At 38.7% G+C, this 23,863-nt stretch overlaps 2 protein-coding genes across 2 annotated transcripts in view; one reads left to right on the top strand and one right to left on the bottom strand.

Annotated features, from left to right (window-relative positions):
* Window positions 1-14,526, bottom strand: part of LOC122656014 (probable voltage-gated potassium channel subunit beta) — a 34,197-nt gene extending 19,671 nt beyond the window's left edge. The window contains exons 1-2 of the mRNA XM_043850429.1: window positions 13,919-14,526; window positions 819-962 (exon numbers count right to left, since the gene is read on the bottom strand). Of these exons, the coding sequence (XP_043706364.1) occupies window positions 819-962; window positions 13,919-14,482 (708 nt within the window). The 5' untranslated portion in view covers window positions 14,483-14,526. The remainder of the gene's footprint in view (window positions 1-818; window positions 963-13,918) is intronic.
* Window positions 14,527-18,567: 4,041 nt separating this feature from the next.
* LOC122655473 (sterol 3-beta-glucosyltransferase UGT80A2-like) overlaps window positions 18,568-23,863 on the top strand; it is a 32,321-nt gene continuing 27,025 nt past the window's right edge. Inside the window, exon 1 of the mRNA XM_043849666.1 lies at window positions 18,568-18,952. Within this exon, the coding sequence (XP_043705601.1) occupies window positions 18,778-18,952 (175 nt within the window). The 5' untranslated portion in view covers window positions 18,568-18,777. The remainder of the gene's footprint in view (window positions 18,953-23,863) is intronic.

The raw sequence follows: 23,863 nt of genomic DNA, 5'->3' as shown, positions 1-23,863 counted from the left end.
CTTGATCAAACTAAGTGTGCATCAACCTAGACTGCACTTAGGTGATTGCACGGATACTCTTATCCTTAAAAGATTGTGCACGGATTCTCTTATCCTTTATAGAATTTTTTGTAAAGGATCCTCTTGTCCAGCAACAAGATTTTTGTAAAGGTGTTGTTTCCCACCTATTGTACTGAAAGGAAACATCTAGTGAAATTCTCTCAAGTGTTGAGAGGAGTAGACGTAAACTCTTGGAGTCAAACCACTATCAATCGCTTGCCTCTTGTGGTTGTTTTATTGAGTTAATTTTAATTGTGCGATTTTATTTTATAAAAAAGACATGATCCATTAGATACAATCTATTCACCCCCCCCCCTCCTAGGTTGTTTCAGAACTCTCTTCACTAATCCAATCCCTCTCTTTTTTGGGGGGGGTAGAACTTTTCATCAATCCAAGTTTAGGGCAGAGGTCCAAAAACACAAGAAGACAAAGCTAACAATTATAAGAAAAAAACCTTCATATATATGAAAAACAAATGTTATTGAGATGATAACAAACCAGTGCAACATTATAAAGAAGAAATGAAACTCTCAAGCATCAATCTTGTCGTTATTTCACAATTCACAATACATGAAATTAACAGCACAGCCATGTTGAGATTAATGAGCCCAATATTTATGTACTTTATGACTTTCAGATTGAAAAGAAACACATCTACAACAATTGATAATTGATATCTAAAGATAGTGATTACTACAGGATTAAAAAAGCAAAACTCAGCTAATTCAAAACCACACAAAAAAATTAGCACCAAAATCCAAGCAGTAAAATGCTGATACCTTGTAATTATCTAAGGCAAACCGACTCTCTGGTGGAATTACTCCTTTGTTATATTTTCCAGTAAGCACTCCTGATGCTAGGGGACTCCATGTAGTGAGACCTATACCATAGTTGGTGTAAAGAGGTAGGTACTCAGATTCAACCTACATCAATTAAAGAAAAATAAAAAATCTTGAGGTCACATCTAATGTAAATAAGTTTACCAAACAACATTTAATCTGATGTGACTTACATTAAAATAATGTTGGCATGATGCCATGATCATAGTTGAGAGTACAAATGGAAGTGAAAGCATTCCCGAAGCTAATGTCTTGACAGGAAGGAAAGTTTGGCCCAAAATTGACAGGCAGAAAATATTTGCCAAATAATGACTACTTTTTTTTATGGTTAAGTTAGGGGGCAGGGGTATGAATGCAGGAGTAAATCACTGTGGCCTAACATGTGACAAGCCACAGATTTTTCACCCTGACAAGAATAATGAAAATGTAGTTTACAATTAAACAATGATAATGCAAGTATAAGCCAGAGATGGAAAGTTTGCACATATTAATAGAAGGATTGGGACATCAAAGCAACATCTTGGAGATAAAAGTCCGATATAATGTATAATGGCTCTGTGCACATATATGCACTCTTCAATTTCTTTTGTTTTCACTTTGTTGCTAGGGTGGCTCAGGCCTAGTATTATTGAGGGGTCGGAATAAAAGTTGATTACTCAAAATAAAATTGCTGATAGTTACCAGTGGATAAAACAACACAAGCAAGTGAAGCTGGGAGAAACCATATATCTTTCGCAGAACTCGTAAATATAAAACAGCCTCAACACGCAGAATTTATAAATAGAACACAGCATTAAATAGCAGATCTCAAAGGCTTCTTCAACCACATATAAACGGCATAAACACCAAAAAATGAAAAATAAATAATAAAAAGTGTAATAAAATAATGTTAGAAAACTGATATCAAAAGAAGGAGAGGATGGAGAGATAGCCTGAGTCGAACGAGAACGCTTTGTCCTTAAGACAGTATTTGCACCCTATTACTGCACTGGGTTGCAGCAAATCTGTCTCCCAAGAAAAAACAAGCTGGACTGATTATTGATTTGCAGAGACAGTAATCACTTGAAACTATCAGAGAATTGAGAATTTGTTAATGCCTAACTGACTGAAATCGTACCACAAAAATTGAATGATTTGGGCTGTCCATTTCACCTCTATTTATAGTGGTGAACATATCTCTTCAAGACACCTCATGGAATGGGTGTGTCCATTGACATGAGTGGATAGGATTAAAAGATTCTAATCCAAGTACTCATATGTAAGTGTCTCTTGAAGATACCCCATGGTATAGGTGTGTCTTTTGGAGATACCCCATAGTGTAGATGTGTCTCTTGGATCAATGGATTATATTAAAATATTCTAATCCAAGTGCTATGAATGCACCTATACAAATGGATATGTCTCTTTGAGATACATGTCCCTTAGATATGTCTCTTTGAAGATACATGTCCCTTAGCCAAAAAATCAAGCCAACATTGAACCAAAGAATGACCCAAAACCGTCCACACAATTATTGAAAAAATTTCAACAATTTCCCCCAATTTTTAAAATAATTGAATCTCAGTTAATAACCTCTCTGTACCTTTAAATCATACTTACATAAAGGTGTCTTTCGACTTGAACCTTCATGTTGTCAAAAATACATTAGGACTTGTCAAAATCAAAGTAGCCGAGGCCTTGAACTTTGAATTTATAGCAACAAATCTAATATACTAGACATATGATTTACTTGACATAGTTTCAAAAATACCCGCACATTTATGGCCTTGTGCTTTCATCTTAGGTTTTCATAAGCGCCTTAGAAACACGCTTTGAATCTCGCAGAAACGGCCCCACTTCCTGCACTTATATAAGTGAATCTAATAAAATGCAAATGTATGACTTACAATTCCTATAGGACATAGATTCATTAAAGGATTGATCCTATCCTCTGTCAGTTTCTCCATACAAACATGCACTACCTTGAGATGACAAGAGATACTATCTCTACTAATTAAGTGCATAACCGGGTATTACTACAGGTGTTTTTCCATTAAACTAAATGACTAGATGTTGGTCTAGTGTCTAGTTGGCTTCCATTTGCAAGTTACCTCTCATTTAAAAGCTCTAAACCCATCTCCCTAGAAGTCTTCCATACCACATCCCTACCTAGGCCTTTTGCAAAGGGATCAGCCAAATTTTCCTTTGACTTTACATAACTAATAGTCACAACTCCCTTGACGAGTTGTTCCCTTACATAGCTATGTCTTAAACTGATATACCTTGACTTTCCATTGTAAACTTTATTATAAGCTCTTGATAATGTTGCTTCATGATCACAAGATATTGAAATAGCAGGCATTGGCTTAGGCCACAGAGGAATCTCTGTTAATAGGTCCCTAAGCTATTCTGCTTCCTTTATTGCCATTGCTAAAGCAATAAACTCAGACTCCATAGTGGAGTGTGAAACCACAGTCTGTTTCTTGGATTCCCAAGATATTGATCCTTCACCCAAGGTAAATATCCAACCACTGATGGACTTTGATTCATCGGATACTGTAATCCAATTTGCATTTGTGTATCCTTCTAGTACTGTGGGAAAATCCTTATAACTTGATGCATAATTCATTATGCCCTTTAAGTACTTAAGTACTCTAGAAACCACATTCCAATGAATTTGTCCAGGATTATTAGTAAACCTACTCAAAACACCAACTGCAAAAGCTATATCAGGACGAGTGCACTGCATGGCATACATTAAGCTGCCAATGATACTAGAGTATTCCAATTGAGATTTACAATTCTTTTCATTAGAAATTAATCTAATAGAATGATCATATAGGGTAGCAACCGGTTTACAATCCTTGTGATTGAATTTCTTTAAGATTTTCTTTATGTAATGAGACTGTGTTAAAGAAATAAAATCAGAGGATCTAACAATTTTGATTCCCAAAATTACATTTGCTTCACCCATATCTTTAATATCAAAACACGAACATAGGAAAGCTTTTGTCTCCAAAACAATGCTTGAGTTGGTACCAAAGATTAACATATCATCAACATATAAATATATTATAACATCATGTCCATTTTTGAATTTAGAATAAACACATTTATCAGATTCATTTATTCTAAACCCACTTACTACAACTTTTTAGTCAAATTTTTCATGCCATTGCTTAGGAGCTTGTTTTAGACCATATAAAGATTTGACTAGTTTACAAACCTTACTTTCCTGGCCTTTCAAAACAAACCTTTCAGGTTGTTCCATGTAAACTTCTTCTTCTAAATCTTAGAAAAGCAATTAACATCCATTTGGTATATAATAAGTTTATTAATTGATGCTAAAGCAATTAACAATCTAATTGTACTAATTCTAGCAACTGGAGCATATGTATCGAAATAATCAATACCTTCTTTTTTCTCTTCTTCTTTTTTTTTTTTTTTTTTTTTTTTTTTTTGGGAGACAAGAGGGGTATCCGACTTTAGGCCGACTAAATCCCCCCTGGGCTCGTACATGACCCTTGCGCCACGCACGAACCGGGAGCTTCTGGGCCCTAGTGAACCTCAGGCAGGTGACCCCAAGAAATTATACAGCGGCGAAGGCTTGATCACAATACCTTCTTTTTGCTTAAAGCCCTTGGCTACTAGCCTAGCTTTAAACTTATCAATGGTTCCACCAACTTTAAGTTTTCGCTTAAAGATCCATTTACAACCAATAGATTTAAATCTAGGAGGTAAATCTGTTAAAACTCATGTGTTATTTCCCAAGACAGAATCCATTTCATCATTTATAGCTTCGTGCCAAAAAGTAGAATCTTGAGAATTCATTGCTTCTCGAAAAGTCAATGGATCATGTTCAACATTATATACACAAGAATTTGTAATTTCATTTCTATTTTCTTCTACCAAGAATTGATAGAAATCTAGGCCAAAGGATTTTTCTACTCTAACTCTTTTACTTCTTCTTAATTCAACACTCTCATTATTTTCAGAGTTTGATTGAACTGTATCTTGATCCTTCTTGTTTGTATCCTCATTCTTCCGTTTCCTAGAGAATGAATCCTCAAAGAACTCAGCATCTCTAGATTTCAAAATTGTATTTTGGCTAACGGTCTCTGTAGATTCCGTCATTAGAAATCTGTAGGTCTTGCTATATTGAGCATAACCAATAAAAATATATTCAATTGTTTTTTCACCTAATTTAGATCTTTTAAGATCAGTTAATCTTACTAATGCTCTATATCCCCATACTTCAAAATATCCAAGAGAAGATTTTCTCTTCATCCAATATTCATAAGGAGTGATATTAGTCTTTTTATGGGATATACGATTAAGTATATGACAAGCAGTCATCAATGCTTCCCCCCATAAATTCTTTAGTAAGTTAGAAGTAAGTAAAAGTGTATTCACCATTTCTGTTAGAGTCTTATTTTTCCTTTCTGCTACACCATTTTGTTGAGGATTAGGGAACCGTTGTTTGATGGATAATTCCATAAACTTCACAAAAATCATTAGTAGAGAAATATTCTCTTCCTCTATCAGTTCGTAAGATTTTAATCTTACAATCTAATTGATTTTCCACTTCGGCTTTGTAGATTTTGAATTTCTCCAAAGCCTCATCTTTAGTCCTTAACAGGTATACATATGTATATTTTGAACAATCATCTATAAAAGTGATGAAATATCTTTTACCACCTCTAGTTAGAATACCTTCTACCTCACACAAATCAGAATGTACCAATTCTAAGAGTTGTGTATTCTTTTCTACTTTCTCAAAAGACTTCCTAGTAATTTTAGACTTGATGCATACAGAACATTTGTCTTGACTAGAAGATGTGCATTCCGGTAATAAATCTAATTTAACCATATTTCTCATGCACTTATAATTAACATGCCGAAGTCTAGAATGCCATGTATCAAAAGTAGAAACAATATAAGCAGAAGATGGATTTCCATTAATCATATTAAACTTATACATCCCATTCAATGCATAACCTTCCCAACATAAATTCCCCCTTTGGACACGATGATGTTCCCTAACTCAAACAGGATTTTAAATCCATGTTTGTCAAGCAAGCTTACAGACATTAATTTCTTCCTAATATCAGGAACATGAAGTACATCATTCAAAATAATATTCTTTCCGGATGTGAGATTTAGAACCACTGTGCCTTTACCTATGACCTTAGCAGTTGAAGAATTTCCTATAAAGAGATCTTGTCCATCTGCTGTTCATAAACTTTGAACAGATTTTTGTTCTTGGCAATATGTTTGGTTGCACCGGAATCCAACCACCATTCCTCATCATCATCAACTGTGAATGCTTCAGATATCACAGTAGCCCAATCATCATTGTCAACTATGTTGCTTCTCCTTGAGATAAACTCGACATTGTTTCTTAAAATGACCGACTTTCCTGCATTTCCAACAAGCCGCTTTAGGGTTAGTAAAACTACCCTTCATCTTTTCCAAAACAGATCCTTTCCCATCAAACTTTCTCTTTTTGCCGTTAGAAGATGCATTTTCTATAACATGAGCCTCTGGAGATTTTTCATCCAATTCAAGTTTATCTAATTTGCGAGAATTCTCTTCAACTTGGATATACTTTATCAGTTCTTGCATAGTCATTGCATCTTTCTTTTGTTTCAATTCTTTCCGACAATCTTTCCAAACAAGAGGTAATTTAGAAATAATTGTAAATACTAGGAAAAACTCATCAAGAGAATGACCCTCAGAGATTATTTGATTCATGAGATCTTACAACTCATAAGTTTGTGAAATAATAGACTTATCACCTACCATTCTGTAATCAAATAACTAACTTACAAGAAACTTCTTGTTACCAGCATCCTCAATTTTGTATTTTTTGTCGAGATCCTCCCATAGTTCTCTCGTCGTGCTGTCTGCAAATTTGGGCTCATACACATCATAAAGTGTGTTTGATAACCCATTTAGAATGTAACCCTTGCACATGAAGTCGTCTTGTTCCCACTTCTGGCGTTGTTGTTTCTGCACTGGTGTTTCTCCACTTAAAAGTTTCTCTAGTGGTGTTTGTCGATGTTGTTGGCTTCTCTTCATTCAGAACATGTGCAATCTTCAAAGCAATGAGGAAGAAATACATCTTCCCTTTCCAACGCTTGAAGAACGAACCATCAAACATATCCAGTTTGGTGATCTCGTTCCCAGGTATCTTCATCATTGTTGTCTCCTCCATTGATCAAATTCTGTCTTAAGATTGTTAAAAAACTGATATCAAAAGAAGGAGAGGATGGAGAGATAGCTTGAGTCGAAAGAGAACACACTGTCCTTAAGACAGTATTTGCACCCTATTACTACACTGGGCTACAGCAAATCTGCCTCCCAAGATAAAATAAGCTGGACTAATTATTGATTTGCAGAGACAGTAACCACTTGAAACTATCAGAGAATTGAGAATTTGTTAATGCCTAACTGACTGAAATCGTACCACAAAAATTGAATGATTTGGGCTGTCCATTTCACCTCTATTTATAGTGGTGGATGTATCTCTTCAAGACATCCCATGGAATGGGTGTGTCCATTGACATGAGTGGATAGGATTAAAAGATTCTAATCCAAGCACTCATATGTAAGTGTCTCTTGCAGATACCCCATGGTATAGGTGTGTCTCTTGGAGATACCCCATAGTGTAGATGTGTCTCTTAGATCAATGGATTAGATTAAAATATTCTAATCCAAGTGCTATGAATGCACCAATACAAATGGATATGTCTCTTTGAAGATACATGTCCCTTGGATATGTCTCTTTGAAAATACATGTCCTTTAGATATGTCTCTTTGAAGATACATGTCCCTTAGCCAAAAAACTAGGCCAACATTGAACCAAAGAATGACCCAAAACCGTCCACACAATTATTGAAAAAATTCCAACAAATAAGAAGAAAGAAGAAGAGAGGAGGAAGATGAGAGAATTGCTGAAACTTGTTGGGAGTCACAGCCGTAACAGTGACTGCCCCAATTCATTCAATAAATAATAAGATAAACAATAGGCAATAGGGTAAACAGCAAAGGACCAAAACACCCCTGAGGAAGGAATCGTGAATTAGCTCTAGCGCTAATTCACGACTTCCCTCCCCCTTACTGCAACAACTTCTAATACTCCCCCTCAAGCTGGAGCATATATGTTAATCATGTCCAGTTTGTTACAAATATAATCTACTCTCATACTCCCCAAAGACTTTGTAAATAAATCAGCAAGTTGCTCCCCAGTTTGAACATGACGAGGAGAGATAATCCCTTGTTGCAGCTTTTCATGAACAACATGACAGTCAATCTCAATGTGTTTTGTTCTCTCATGAAACATAGGATTGGTAGAGATATAAATGGTAGCCTGATTATCACACCATAGTAACATAGGAGAATCATCACCAAACTCAAGTTCTTCCATCAACTGTTTAATCCACATCAGTTCACAAGTGCCACGTGCCATAGCACGATACTCCGACTTTACACTGGACCGAGCTACAACGGTCTGCTTCTTGCTCTTCCATGAAACAAGATTTCCTCCAACAAACACACAGTAACCTAAAGTGGATCTTCGATCAACTGGAGGCCTTGCCCAGTCAGCATCAGTAAAGCCTTTTATTCTCCCATAACCATGATCAGAATATAAAAGACCACGACCCGGAGGTTTCTTGATATAGCGCAAAACCCTTATAACGACATCCCGTTGAGACGTCCAAGGAGAGGACATAAACTAACTCAGTACACTGACAGGAAAGGAGATGTCAGGCCTGGTCACAGTAAAATAGTTGAGTTTCCCTACCAGCCTCCGATACTTCTCTGGATCATCAAGGATATCACCACCATATGCCACCAGTTTCAAATCAGGATCCATAGGAGTATCCAAAGGTTTAAATCCCAGTAACCCTGTCTCTGAAAGCAAGTCAAGGACATACTTTCATTGTGAGAGCGAAATTCCTTTCCATGATTGAGCTACCTCAATACCCAAGAAATATTTCAGACGTCCCAGGTCCTTAGTCTGAAATTTCTGTCCCAAATGTGTCTTCAAGCTCTCAATACCTAAATAATCATCTCCTGTGATAACAATGTCATCTACATACACTACCAAAAATATCCTCCCTGCATCAGAACACTGGAAGAACACTGAATGATCACTCTCAGACCGAGTCAGTCCAAACTTCAACACAACTTCAGTAAACCGGCCAAACCATGCCCGTGGCCACTGTTTCAGCCCATACAACGATATCTTCAACCAACACACCTTACCAGACTCCCCCTGAGCAACAAAATCAGGGGGTTGCTCCATATACACCTCTTTATGGAGATCACCATGCAAGAAAGCATTCTTGACGTTCGACTGAAACAAAGGCCAATGGTGTGTAGTAGCCAAAGAAAGAAAAATGCGAACCGAAGTAAGTTGCGCAACAGGAGAAAAAGTATCCAGAAAGTCTATACCATAGGCCTGGGCATAGCCCTTAGCAACAAGATGGGCCTTCAACCGAGCCACAAACCCATCAGGATTAACTTTCACTACAAATATCCACCGGCAGCCAATTGCGAACTTACCAGAGGGTAAAGAAACAAGGCCCCATGTCTGCTTTTCCTTGAGCGCAGATAATTCCTCAGTCATAGCAGCCCTTCACCCAGGGTCAGACAAGGCTTCGACAACAGGCTTAGGAATAGGATGACTCTCAATAGTGGATAAACAAGCAACAAAATTAAAGGACAAACCAGAATAGGACACAAAGTCAGAGATAGGATATTGGGTACAACTCTGAACACCCTTACGAAAAGCAATAGGAACATCTAAAACAGAACTAACAGGAGTGGGAGACGAAGAGGAAGTACCTATTGGAGGATCCGGATCTAGAGGCAAAGAAGACGTGGTAAAGGTAGCGAACCGTTTGCTATATATGTCAAAAGCTTAAATGCGAGGTGTCGACTAGACAGATGAGCGACGGTGAAACACAGCAGGTCGCTGAGCCGGAGGTGGCGCTGCTAGGAAAGGATCCTACAAAGGAGAAGATTGCTCGACAACATAGCCGGGCAGATCATCGTCCAAATCTGAAGAAGGCGGCAAAGACTTAACAAATGGAGTGGACTCAAAGAATTTGACATCAGCAGTAACAAAGTATTTCTTTAAATCAAAAGAGTAACAACGATAACCCTTTTGAGTCTTAGAATACCCCACAAAGAGACATTTAAGAGCCCTAGGATCCAAATTAGAGTGACTAGGACGATGATCCCTAATAAAACAAACACTCCCAAAAACCCGTGGGGGTAAAGCAAACAAAAGTTGCAAAGGAAACAATAAAGAAGATGGAATACTCCCACACAAAACTGAAGAGGGTAGACAATTACTAAGATAACATGCTGTCAAAACTGCGTTAGCCCAAAAATTTTTAGCCACTTTCATCTCAAACAAAAGAGAGCGAGTGACCTCCATTAAATGTCTATTTTTCCTTTCGGCCACACCATTTTGTTGTCCGCACAAGAGGACTGATGAATAATGCCATGTTGAAACATAAATGTACAAAAAGGAGCAAAAAAGTATTCTTTAGCATTATCACTACAAAGAACTTTTAATGAATTGTGAAACTGATTCTGAATTTCAAGAACAAAAGCACAAAAAATGGAGAATAACTCCGAACGATTTTTCATTAAATAAATCTAGGTAACTCTGGAATAATCATCAACAAATGTAACAAAGTAACGAAAGCCTAACTGAGAAACAACCGGACAAGGGCCCCAAACATCAGAATGAACAAGAGCAAAAAGTGGGCAGCCCGTTTATTGACTCTAGGGGAATAACTTACACGGTGAAATTTCCCAAACTGACATGACTCACAATCAAGACTAGACAAGACTTAAAACGACTATCCAAAATTTTCAAACTCTCTAAGGAAGGATGACCCAAACAACAATGAATCTGATGAGGAAGCGCCACACTCGAACATGCCACAGTTGATGTGTCTTCAAGCAGTACAGCCCCCCAGATTCACGGCCTCCACCAATCGTCTTCTTCGACTTGAGATCCTGAAATACACAATAGCTAGGGAAAAAAGTGGCAAAACAATTATGAGCTTTGGTAAACTTGTAAACAGATAACAAATTAAATGAAAACTTAGGTAAATAAGAAACAGAGGATAATGACAAAGATGAGGTAACATACACAATGCCTGTACCCCGAACCTGAGCTAAAGACCCATCAGCTAACACTACATTAGAAGAAGACTCACAAAATGAGGAAAAAATACCTGGAACCCTAGTCATGTAATCCGAAGCACCTGAATCAATGATCCAGGGACGAGAAGTGGATGAGAGGCACGCAGTAACATTACCTGTCTGAACAAGAGTAGCAGCGGAGAACTGAGATGATTGGGAATTCTGAAACTGAGTAAAACGCTCATAATCTTCATCAGACATCGTCACAGTCTTACCCTCGGGCTTGGAAGAAGAAGAAACACCTGAATCGCTACTGGCCGAGTTGGCAAATTAAGGTGGCTTACCATGTAGTTTCCAACAAAAGCGCTGAATGTGGCCAGGCTTACCACAATGATGACAGGTCCTCACCTGTCCTGAAGTCTCCAAAGCACCAGTCGTGGGAACTTTACTAGTGCCAGTCCCACGACCCCGACCACCACCACTACTATTACCTGACCCTCCTGTAGGACCACGGTTTGGTGGAAAAGAAGCAAGAGCAAAATTTTCAGCATTGGTGGGCTCTTGGCTGCTTTCACGGGAAGCACGTAAAACTCGAGAAAAAGTTTCAGAAAGAGTGATGACTTTATCCCCACCAAGAATCTGAGACCTCACTGACTCAAACTCCTTACGAAGTCCACCCAAAAATACCATAACCGCAAGTTGTTCTCACAGGTTTTGCATTGCTTGCACATCCGATGAGATAGGAAGGACAAAATTCAGCTCCTCATACAAATGTTTGAAGTCAGCAAAATATTGGGTAACATTGAGATTCTTTTGATCCACTTTATAGAAGGCTTGTGACAAGTTATCTTCTTCAGAGTACAGGACATTCAAATATTCCCATAATTCCTTAACTGTATCAATATGAGCCACCAAATCTGCAATCTGATTTTCCATTGAATTTAGCATCTGGCTCAAAATCCGTGCATCAACAGTGTCCCATGATGTATCTCCATCAAGTTTTGATTTAGTTAAATGATCCTGTTGATCACAGCCAATCAAAGCTAATCGAACAACCCTCTTCCATTGCTGGAAATTTGATATTTCTTCTAATTTTTTATCAGTAATACGATGAGAAGATGAAATTTCAGCCACGGTAGTCTTGGTTTCAACCATTCTCACAAACCAAGGTAACCGTTAAACCAAGAGACAACCAACAAATAGGTCACCAAATTAAAATAAAAAATTGTGATTCACTTCCAAAAGCAGAAACCAGCTCACCATAGAAAATCACGATTAAATATTGCTGACTTCCATCAAATCACTGCTCAACATTCTTCATCAAAACCACAAAAAATCAGACCTAGTTCTTCATATAATCACGAACTAGACTCTAGACAAACATCAAAAACAGTATAGGGTGCTGCATCCCTTTTAACGAGAGCCTGAAAAGACCTACAAACCAATCAAATTGTCGAAGAAGATTTCAGCCAATATAGAGCCTCGATCAAAAGAGAACAACTGATCCTTGTAAGTGTAAACCAGTCCCTATCGATCCAGCTTTGATACCATGTAATAAAATAAGAAGAAAGAAGAAGAGAGGAGGAAGAGGACAGAATTGCTGCAACTTGTTAGGAGTCACAGCCGTAACAGTGACTGCCCCAATTCATTCAATAAATAATAAGATAGACAATAGACAATAAGGTAAACAGCAAAGGACCAAAACACCCCTGAGGAAGGAATCGTGAATTAGCTCTAGCGCTAATTCACGACTTCCCTCCCCCTTACTACGACAACTTCTAACAAAAAGAATCAAGGCAGTCACTCAAACTAAGAGATGATAAATTCATTTATAATTGTTTTACTTTTTAGGGAGAAGGGAGGGTCAATCTTAATGTGATCGAGTATAGTCAACATAAATATAGTTACTCTCTCCAAAGCTCATGCCTTGAGAAAAAGATTACCCACCAAAATTTCAGTGTACACTTGCTCTATAAAAGCCAAAAATATCTTGAAGCAATCAGAACACTCTTAGCTAAACCTAACCTTTTGCCAAAGCTCAGACAAAGTATGTATGAATCATGCAAAATTGTAAGGGAAGCATCAGATATAGGGAACTTAGCGGTATCAAAGCACACATCCTTGGAGACATATAGGTTAGATGAAAAGGATAATCACTATGAAATGCTATCGCAATGAAGAACTGGCAGGTCTTACCACCAACAAGAGAACAAACTACTGAGCCAAAAGCAAGTTCTAAGCACATTAAAAATGGCAAGCTAGGTAAGGACCCCTTCTGGCAGACCACCAAGTCCTGCTTATATCAAACCCTAGAGCAAACCATGCACATAAATAAAGGACCAAAAAGGATGTACAGATCATGTTTGGCATTTGGCCTAATAAAATTTCATATTCCATGAACAAAATAAAGATTGAACAATCTAAATGTGATTGTAGCATCAAACAGATGGAAATGCCGAAGGCATTGGGTGTGCCTTAACACCTTTCTAATCTCACTGGGAACACTAGTACTTCGGTTACCAGTTACCTAATATAAGATTGGGGAACTCTTTGTCCATATCTTAGAAATTTAATTAGGCGCCAATACGATAAATAAAATTTTCTCCATCTGCGGGAGCTAAGCACCCATTCAGTTCTCTACAGGCAGCCTTCCCGATCAATATTTCATTCTCCAAAAATTAAATCCAGACACAGCGCCCTAGTATATGTTCCAAACGATCATAAAATCAAAACACAAGAAATGCACTTAGTTTGACAAATCTACAATAGGAAATGCGCCAATGGGTAAGCTGAGGATAGATAGCTTACACAAATTTTGGAAAGAAGCGCTGAAGTAGTACCCCTTTTTTCTTCAGTGGGGAAAAGGATTGTTTTCTGAGTGATTCACTCACCTTGTGACGAGACAGGAGGTTATACTCCGGCTGCTCGACAATAGGGCCGATAAGATCCAACCTTTGAGCAACCGACCAGGCCTCAGTGATCTGCTGCGCCGTCCACTCACTAGTCCCCCAGTAGAAAGCCCACCCATGATCGATCACATAATTCATGGCCCTCACAGTCTCTTCGATGGGCGTCGAAGTATCAGGCCGGTGGCAGTAAATGACATCCACGTACTCCATGTCAAGCCGCTTCAAAGAAGCCTTGGTGCCCTCAATGATGTGCTTCCGAGACAAACCCTTATCGTTAGGGCCAGGACCGCCCCAGAAGATCTTGGTAGACACAACAATATCGGATCGCTTCCATCCGAGCTCTCGGATGGCCTGACCCATGATCTCCTCGGCACGGCCGTTGGCGTAGACCTCAGCGTTGTCGAAGAAATTGACGCCATGGTCACGGCAGCACTGGAGGAGCGACTTGGCTTCCTTCACATCGAGTTGGTTACCGAAACTCACCCAGGCTCCGTAAGAGAGCTGGCTCACCCTTAGACCAGAGCGGCCGAGGTTCTTGTACTGCATCTTCGCCCGCCCTGCACTGCCTTCTGGAGTTCAGTTGCCGAGAAACTGAAGTGTAAAATGGCTGGCAGGAGTGCTGACAGAAGAAGAAAACTCAACCAAGAGACTAACAGGAATATGTGATAAAAGGAAAGTGTGTTCTATTTATAAGGGCTACGTAGTCGTGTACACGAGTCAAGGGCGAATTTTTATCCTCTCAATTACACTATCCGTATTTGACCTGAAGTACAAGAGCCAGGGTTTCCAGTGATTCAGTAGTGGAGCTGTCATGAGAAAAGGGAGGAAAATTGCAAAATAAAATATTTTCCTTTTCGGGTCAAAAGGGAGAAGAGCTCACAATTGATTTTAGAGAAAATTATGCATATACTCCTGTACTTTACCTAAAGTATTAATCAATTTGAAGTTTCAAAAATTGCACTTGTATACCTTTGTGTTTTTCGAAAATATAAAATTAACAATCCATCAGCCAAAGCAGGTTAAGTGATGATGCAGACTTTAAAGTGGACTTGAAATGATTATTTTACCCTTCCTCCTTTTCTTCTCCCCTGATATTTTAAAATCCCTACATTGCCCCTATTTAACCAAAAAAAACATGTCTAATGAACTTACACACTAGTATCTTCCCTTCCAAGAAGCTTGATCGGAGTTCCTGATCTCGATTACATGAGATGAGAAGGAGAGAGCTCATTTGGGCCGAGTATCCTTCTTGGCCACCAAGACCCATTCCTCTAGCAACCCAAACAATACTTCCAACGTTGCAATCAACCCCTTCTGATACCTCTAAACCGTCTGAAATCTCCATCTCTCTCTCTCTACGTCATGCACAAAAGATGCCACTCTCTACCTATCTTCGCGCAAACCCCCAAAAAGTGGAAAAATAAAACCCTTTAATGGAAACGTAGTAGATGATGATGGAGGTGAATCAGAGACTCAAATCACGGACCTGCTCAACATCTGACAAAGGAGAGAGTGAAATCGCAATGTCAACAGGGAATTGGAGAATCGCCATTTATGGTAAGTCCACTTGTGTTGGTGAAGCTTAGGGTTTCCATTAAAATAAAACCCCAAGAGAATCACATTCTTAGGGGTTTGCATGTATCCCATTTATGGCCCTTCTCTACTCTACTCCAATTTGCAGACATATAGATCAAAAGAAGACTTTTTCTCTCTCTTCTTACCCTGAATTGAATAGTTTAATGGATAGCCTACTCCGATTTGCGTGGTGCAAGTCGGAGGGAGGGTGTTGCAGAGGTGGCCAGGTTTTGGGGTGTTGATCGTTGCGGCAGAGGGTGGGGTGGTGGGCTGTTGGGAGTGGAATACAGTAGAAGAGGGGAGGATACCAAGAGCAATGTAGGGATTTTAAAATACTAGGGGAGAAGGAAAGGAGGAAGGGTAAACAGTCATTTCATGTCCACTTTAAAACCCACGTCATCACTTAACGTGCTCTGGTTAATGAACTGTTAATTTTGTATTTTTTGAAAAATATAAGTGGTGTACAACTAAAAATATAATTTTTCAATAAAACGTTCAGATACACAGATAATACGCGAGTTAACTGACTAAGGTACATCATGCAAAATGAACTGTATCCTGGTGTTGTTTCGTATCCTTTAGTGTTTTTTCCCCCCTTCAAAATCAAGGAATTTTATATGGACAAAATAGGTCAAGGATCAACCCCTACGGGCTACGGCCTATACCACCAAGGAAAGAAAGTACTCAAAGAAAAGAGGTAGGATAGGCCACCAAGGCTGCGTTTTTTGTAACGTTCTTCATCAAGAACGGGTGTATTTTCCCAAAAACATTTTTTTATGTTCTTGGCCTGGCATAATATTCTTAGTCTGTAATTGACCATTTGGCAAATCCATTATTAGAACAATTTTGGAACAGCTATGGTGTTTGGTAAAACCTGTTCTTACTCATTTACTGGTAATTACAGTAATACCATTTTCACTTGTTTATTGTTTAAACCAATTTTTTTCAACTTTCTAACCAGAAGAATTAATATAAAATACAAATAACGACAGTCCAATAAGGAAAATGGATGCTATCCAATTTGGGTTCATTAAAACATAGATTGAAAAACATTCCAGGAGGGTCCAATCCATCTCGGATAGGATTGTTTGGCCTGTTTCCGATCCTTGCTTTGCCGTTCCACTTGGGACCTCGAGCGGGGTGTCTCCGAGTCTTTCTTAATGGAAGTTTTTTTCTACCAACAAAAAAAAAAAAAAAACATAGATTGAAAAACATTTCTAATCTATCACCATCACAAAATCTATCTATCACATATTAACAAATCGATAAACATAAAGTCCAACATTGGTTTGACCTAATTCATATGACATTCAGATATGACACTTAGATACACTAGTTGTACACCTAAAAAATAAACACATTCTTTCCTATGCAGAATGCAGACAGAACACAACAGTTTTTTTTTTCTCCGATAATAAACACAACATGTTTTTTATTAAAATAAAAAAGCATACATGTGATAGCTTAAGTTTTGGGGTCAAAAGAGTTAACATGTTCTGCTACCATATCTCCTCTTCACATTGCAAGTTTCAACATGAGGTGGTTATTGATGATTCTTTGTATTTCAGAAAAAACATTTTGGGGGGATGGACAAGGGTAGGGGCTATTGCCCTCATTTTTAATTCCAATAATTCATAGGGATACCCTTCTCTATTAGGAAACAATGTCTATGGTATCTGATTACAATCATACAATTCATCTAGCAAGGACTACCCGATGTGTACACTCATCCTGTAGACAAACAATCTGATACACATCATACAATGATCACCTTTACAACACAGCTATGCGTGCTTCGGCAAGTTACCTACGTGTATGTAATAATGATTATACTTACCTCATCATCTACTCATCACTATTTTCCCAACATATAACAATCAACACCACCAAAAAGGAGTCTTTGCACAAAAAGTCTAACCATTCCCAAAGGCTTTAACCATAGAGAAAGATAGGAGATGAAAACATTTTGTGTTGGTTTTTGTGGAAAATAAAAGGATTATTCTACAAAAAATAGTGTGGGGAGGGGGGGAAAAAGGAAAAGAGCCCTAAAAAGTTTGCAAATGGGCAAGGGAGGGGGACTCGGTGGTGGAATCGGTAAAGGTGGAGGAGTTGGAGGTGGGGATTCACGGTGGTGATGGTGTTAATGGTGGATGGCGGTGGTGGTGGCAGTGGGTATCTACATTGTAAAAGAAGATGATGATTTGAGGAAGATGAGGGTATTTTGGTCTTTTTAGATTTTAGCAAATAAGTCAGAGCAATTAGGTCATTTCAAATTTTAGAAATGATAGAAAAAAAGTGTAGTTTAGTAATTTTTTTAGCATTTAATGCCTGGCATGAATTTAGGGGGATAAAATAGGGGTGAAAAGTGGAATTTTCAAGAGGTACGTGTGGACTGATCAGAACCTTAGGGGTTAAGTTACCAAAAACGAAAAAAAACAAAGAACCTTAGGGGTTAGGGGCATGAGGAACATTTGGTGCATTCTAAGGGATATGCGTATTTAACCCAAAAAACGAAAAAAAAAATAGACAAGGAATTACTTGTCCGATCAGGTTGGCATCGTATAGTCAAAGAGCTAACGTGGGCGACGGTCAAGATCTAAGCAGTCCTTGTCGGTCACATGACCAATCATTTGGCATCAGATTTAGGAGCAGGTGGCTGATGATCCACTAAAAAAAAATTAAAATTCCAGTTTTGGGGTATGTGGGTACCCAAGCACATCATTTCCATCAACAGAAACCAACCGCCGGCACGCGTGTAATCTTTGTTATAATGGTAAGACTCAGAATCTGGAGACTCTGGACATCGCTGGGGCGCACGACGTCCCCGATTTCACCCTTCTCTTGTAATAACCATCGAATCCTCACCGAAACCGTCGTTTCTAGTGGAGTAGTGGAGTGGGCGAGTGGCTGCAGTTGCAGAGGTCCTACTCTCTCTACTCTTTATTCTATTTTTTTCAATCTTTCAATCAACCAAGCAATAAATAAAGAAAACGAGTATCTTTCCCTTTAGCTTCTCTGGCAGACCTCAATTGTCTTCCTAGGAAGTCCCTCCATGTGTGAGCATATGCGAAATTACATATAGCTTTTCCTTTTTCAACATTTTGTAAGTTTTAGTTTAGGGTTTCAACGTTCAACTTTGGACTTTCTTCATCAAGAAGAGCATCTGTAACTTTCTTTCAATCTCGGAGGTTCTACAGATCTGGATCCAAGGCAGTAGCAAATAGTAATAGCGCAGTGGTGGAGCAGGGAGATTGGTGACGGTGACGATGGCGGAATCGCGGGAGAGCGTGGTAAGCTCTTCCGATAGTGACGATGAGGTTTCTGTTTCACTGGGAGACAAGGTGGTTGTTGAAGGAGCAGGTTGTAGTGATAGTGAATTGGAACGCAGGGAAGCCCAGGGGACGGGGGGTTCCAGTACTAATAGAGTCGGCGACTCCTCAGGTTGGTAGAATCCGCTTCTCTTATGGTCAATCTCAAACTTATGCAAAGATAGATTAGTATTTTTATTTATGTCCGAACTGTCTGTAATTGTGGTGATGTGTCTAATTTATTCAAACAGAGGAAATGCTTACAATTATGAAGCTTAGAATAACCGGTTTGATGCTGTCATTTGCTCTTTGTGTGCCATAATGTCTGGTTTCTTCGATTAAAGAAGGTAGTCATTCCTGGTTGTATTCTTTTGGCTGAATTTTTTCTGTAGAGAAAGGGAAGAAGTAACTTCTACTCTGTGCCAACTCTGTAGAGACAGCTTAGATGTCTGGTGCAATGCAGTGGTGCAGAAATGTTACAGCACAGTCAAATTGATCAGGTTCTGTTAATTGGCAATCCGAGAGAAAGCATAAAAAATATTATTCGGAATGTACTTTTATCTGTTCTGTTTGGACACTAGTCGTGATTCTAGTTTTAATTTCATACACTTCCTTTTGAAGGTTGTTCCTAATTCTTCAAGCAGCACAACCCTATTACTTTTTTTTTTGGGATTTCATCCTTTTCCTTTTGGATTGGATAAATTAAGCTTAAGATTCTCTATATCTGATCTTGAATGGGCTGCATCCTTCTAGATCATATCTAAGAGGTGAATTCCAAATTTGCATGGTAGCAGGTTGGTTATATTATCGTTTGCAATCATGTTTAAGGCTCTTGAAGTCTTTAATATTCTTTTTTAATGCTGTTGAGGCAGACAAGTGGTTGATGTGGCCAACTATTCTCCCACTAGCTCAAGTTATGCCATATTTATTATACGCTATTGAATTTAGATAGTACAGCCATGCAAAATGGAGCAAAATATTGGGAATCAAGGGACAACATGCTTATAGAATAAATAGCATTCAGTTGAGGATGTTGAAATGGACATTTAATGAGAGAGACTAGGAAGTGAAAATCAGTTCATTCATTCATTCAAAGAACCTGTGAAGGGCCCTTATGGGTGAAGATACAATGGAAGATCAACCAAAATGTTGTGGTTAGACCCAAGTTTTCCCTACTTTGTTTTGCTTGGATCCATGTAGCCAGCCCCATTAAGTTGGGGTAAGGCTGAGTTTGTTGTTTGTTGTTCATTTCTTTTTTAATTTTCAAGACTGAGGGGGCATTTGGATACGTGTCCAGATTATGTTTATCGGTGGCAAATTTTTTTTTCCCGCTTTGATAATGAAAACGTATGCAAACGTTTACTAGGAAAAGTTGGTTTTGAAAACTGAAAAACTAAATGCCACGTTTGTCTGCATCCACTTGAGATTTATTTTGTAGGAAGTTGCATATTGAAGCATGCACATCAACATAATCTGGGTCCATAATCTTACACCATTGCTTAAACAAAGCCCAATTTTCCTCATTCAAACGTTGATTGCGACCATGTATTTAAAGTCTTAAAACAATTCTAATTTATAACCAAAACTAAAACACAACTTTGCGTCAAGGTTTTGAGATCCAAGAGTCATTCAACACCACTGGTTTGATTGTTGCGGCTTCTTTTTATTCAGGAGATTATTTATTCTTGATTGCTGCTTCAACAGGTTACAAATTTGTGGGTTTTTATTTGTTATTTAAACCAAGAAATTGTTCTCTCATTTGAGTTCCTATTGTTCTTTTCTTTTAATTCCCTCATATGATTTTAGTTCCCATTGTTCTCTTGGTTCCCTCATATGATTTTAGCTCCCATTCTTCTCTTGGTTCCCTCATTTGATTTTTTATTTATTGGAGGGTTTTCTATGAGATCCTGCCTGGGATTAGACCTACCCAGGTTCTAGTCTTACATTACCCCTTGATTCACGACCCCTACCAATCATCTTCTTCGTCGTAAGGTCTTGCAAAACACAAGAACCCGGATAAAAGGTTATGGTACAATTATAGGCACGGGTAAGTTTGCTTACAGATAAGAGGTTAAAAGGAAATTGTGGTAAATGAAGGACATAGGATAACAACAAAGAAGTAGGATGAAGTTCCAGTGCCGTTGACCTTTGCGAAAGAGCCATTGGCCAAAGTGACACTGGAAGAAGATTCCCCAAAAGAGGAAAAAATACTTGAAACACCAAACATGTGATCCGAAGCACTTGAATCAATGATCCAAGGACGAGAAGTGGAGAGCCATGCAGTGACATTACGTGTCTGGACAAAAGTAGCAGTGGACGGCTGAGTAGGCCAAGAAGTATGAAAATGATTATGCCGTGCAAATTCTTCATCAGTCATCATAACCATCTTACTTTCAGGTTGGACAGTTTGAGGGGAAGATTCATTACTTGCTGCTGAATTAGCAAACTGCTTCTGAGGAGGCTTGCCATGAGGTTTCCAACAAAAATGCTGGATATGTCCTGGTTTATCACAATGTTGGCATGTGCGGACGGGTCCCGAACTATCGGAAGAGGTGGAGTTACCAGTAGGTTGTCCTGGTTTACCACAATGTAGCATTACCATGATTGTTGTTCTGAGAAACAAGGGCTGAGCTGTCCGCTGGTGTAGGATCATGAGAACTCTCCCGAGATACCCGGAGGACTCGGGAAAAAGTATCGGCAAGAGAGGCAACCTTGTTGCTGCCAAGAATTTGTGAACGAATAGAATCATATTAGTCCAAGACCACCCAAGAAACCCATAATTGGGAGCTGCTCTCAGCTTCTCGCTGTTGCTGCATCTTCTGCACATCACTACTAATAGGACGTAGAGAATTTAATTCTTCGTACAGCCTCTTAAAATCAGCAAAGTACTGAGTCAGAGGGCGACCCTTCCGATCAACCCGATAGAACTCCTGTGACAACTCGTAGATTCAAGAAAAATTGTTCTGCCCAGAATAGAGAACATTCAAACAAGATCAATAGAATTATCCATTGAATTCAGAAGCTGCCCGAGAATTCGGGCATTAACAGTGTCCCATGTAGTATCATTAGCTGTCTTCATCTTGGTGAGATGATCCTGTTGTTCACGACCAGTCAAAACCAAATGCACAATAATGTAGTCCTATATAGACAATGCCTAATAGGAACCAAGTGAAATCAGAGTTCTGTAACTGTTACAGATGTGGACTGTTTAGGGTGAAATTAGGGTTAGGTTTAGGAATTCAGGTATGGTTTATATAGGGTTTTAATATGCAGGTTTAGGGGATTAAAATGGTATAAAGAAAGTAGGGTTTGGATAGGTTTAGAAGTTCTGCAGTTTTAGGGTTAGAGTTAAGGTTTTGGTTTCAGGTTTGAGGTTAACTCTAGGGCTTAAGATGGTCTGATTGGGCTGAAAGTGGGATCGAGTGTAGGGGGGAGTGTGGGGGATGTATGCTGGAAGTTTGGGACAGATCTGATGGTGGGATGATGGCTGCGAAGGTAGCAGTTGCAGGTGTAATGGAAGTTAAAGTCTAGTGGATAGATGGGGTTATAGATTAGGTCGAGTGAGGGGAAGGCTGGGCAGATTATGGAGGTTTGGGTTGGAGGATGAGAGGAAGAAGGTGTATGCAGAAATTTAAAATCAAACTTACTGGTTTGAAGAAACTCCAAAGGCAGCAGCTTGACAATTGAGAGAAACCTCCTGATCTTCACGATGCAAGGAGTCCCAGAAGTCCACCTACCCTATCCACCTTGAGATCCACAAGGATGCAAGCACTTAGAGAGCAGCAATAGCAGCAAAGCTAAGAAGCAGAAATTTTGAATATTGAACTGTGGGGGAGCCTCCTACATTGAGCTTTATTTATAATAATATGGCCAAAGGCCTTACATCAATTCAGTTTAGGAGTAGAGCTTAAACTGATTCCTAATACAAATCAAACTCCTAATTCAGCTTAGGAAAAAGAGCCTAAGACTGATTCCTAATACAAAGCAAATCCTCCAGCCATCAATAGAAATCGTGGAGGGGAGACTAACAAGTTTAAAAAAACACCACTTAAACAATTAAAAGGGCAAAAGACATATTTGCCCTTAATAGCTAAGTACTTGAAATAAAACTAAGTGTGGGAAAGAAAAAGGCTCCAACGAAAGAAACAAAACAGCAGCCATATCATGGCTTCTTCTTCTTCCTAGTGCTTGGACCTGCATCACACAATTTTCTTCCATTGTTGAAAATTGCGCAGCCCCGATAAGTTTCTTCTCTGTGATCTGATGAGAGGATGAGGATACAACCTCAGCCACCTTTTTCTTTGTCTCAACCATGAAAACATTGAAATCAGCAAGCAATCCACAAAGCTGATGAACAAGCAAGTCTCAAATGGGATCTCCCAAAACCTTGAATTCTCGCTGCTTTACATCTTCTGCACATCACTACTAATAGGAAGTAGAGAATTTAATTCTTTGTACATCCTCTTAAAATCAGCAAAGTACTGAGTCAGAGGGCGACCCTTCCTATCAGCCATGGTTCGAGAACTCGGAACTCGGTACCAACTCGACCCTTGGAAAAACCGAGTCGAGTCGAGATCTTGCCGAGTTGGTGCATTTTTTTTTTCCTGACTCGAAGCCTCAACTCGGTGGGTTTTAGACCTAGTTTGGGTCTAAAACTTGGTATTCAGTTTATTTTAGGCCATTTAAACACAATGGCACAATCAAATTTTGCAAAAACAAAGTCCAAATATGAGTTTCACTTCGGACCATAGGTTGGTAGGCGACGATGTACTAAAATATCCTACTCTACACATAGTTTAGTAATAGAAAGCAATCAAAACATTCAATTAATGTAAAACAACTTAAATAAGCATTAGAAATGTTAAAGTGTACAATACATCAATCATTAAACAAATGTTACATAAAATGTGATATGTTAATGTATTCAGTTCCAACCATATCCACATAGAATTCCCATGTCATAGTGTTGCTGTAGTTTTGCACATAGTTTGCCACAACACTCATATAAGTGTTGTCATCAACATATTCCAACTCCCCTATCCTA

The sequence above is a fragment of the Telopea speciosissima genome, chromosome 3 (genome assembly GCF_018873765.1).
Source record: "Telopea speciosissima isolate NSW1024214 ecotype Mountain lineage chromosome 3, Tspe_v1, whole genome shotgun sequence".
Classification (NCBI taxonomy): Eukaryota; Viridiplantae; Streptophyta; class Magnoliopsida; order Proteales; family Proteaceae; genus Telopea; species Telopea speciosissima.
The sequence above is the reverse complement of the archived record's forward strand: the minus strand, read 5'-3'. Positions and strand labels throughout refer to the sequence as shown.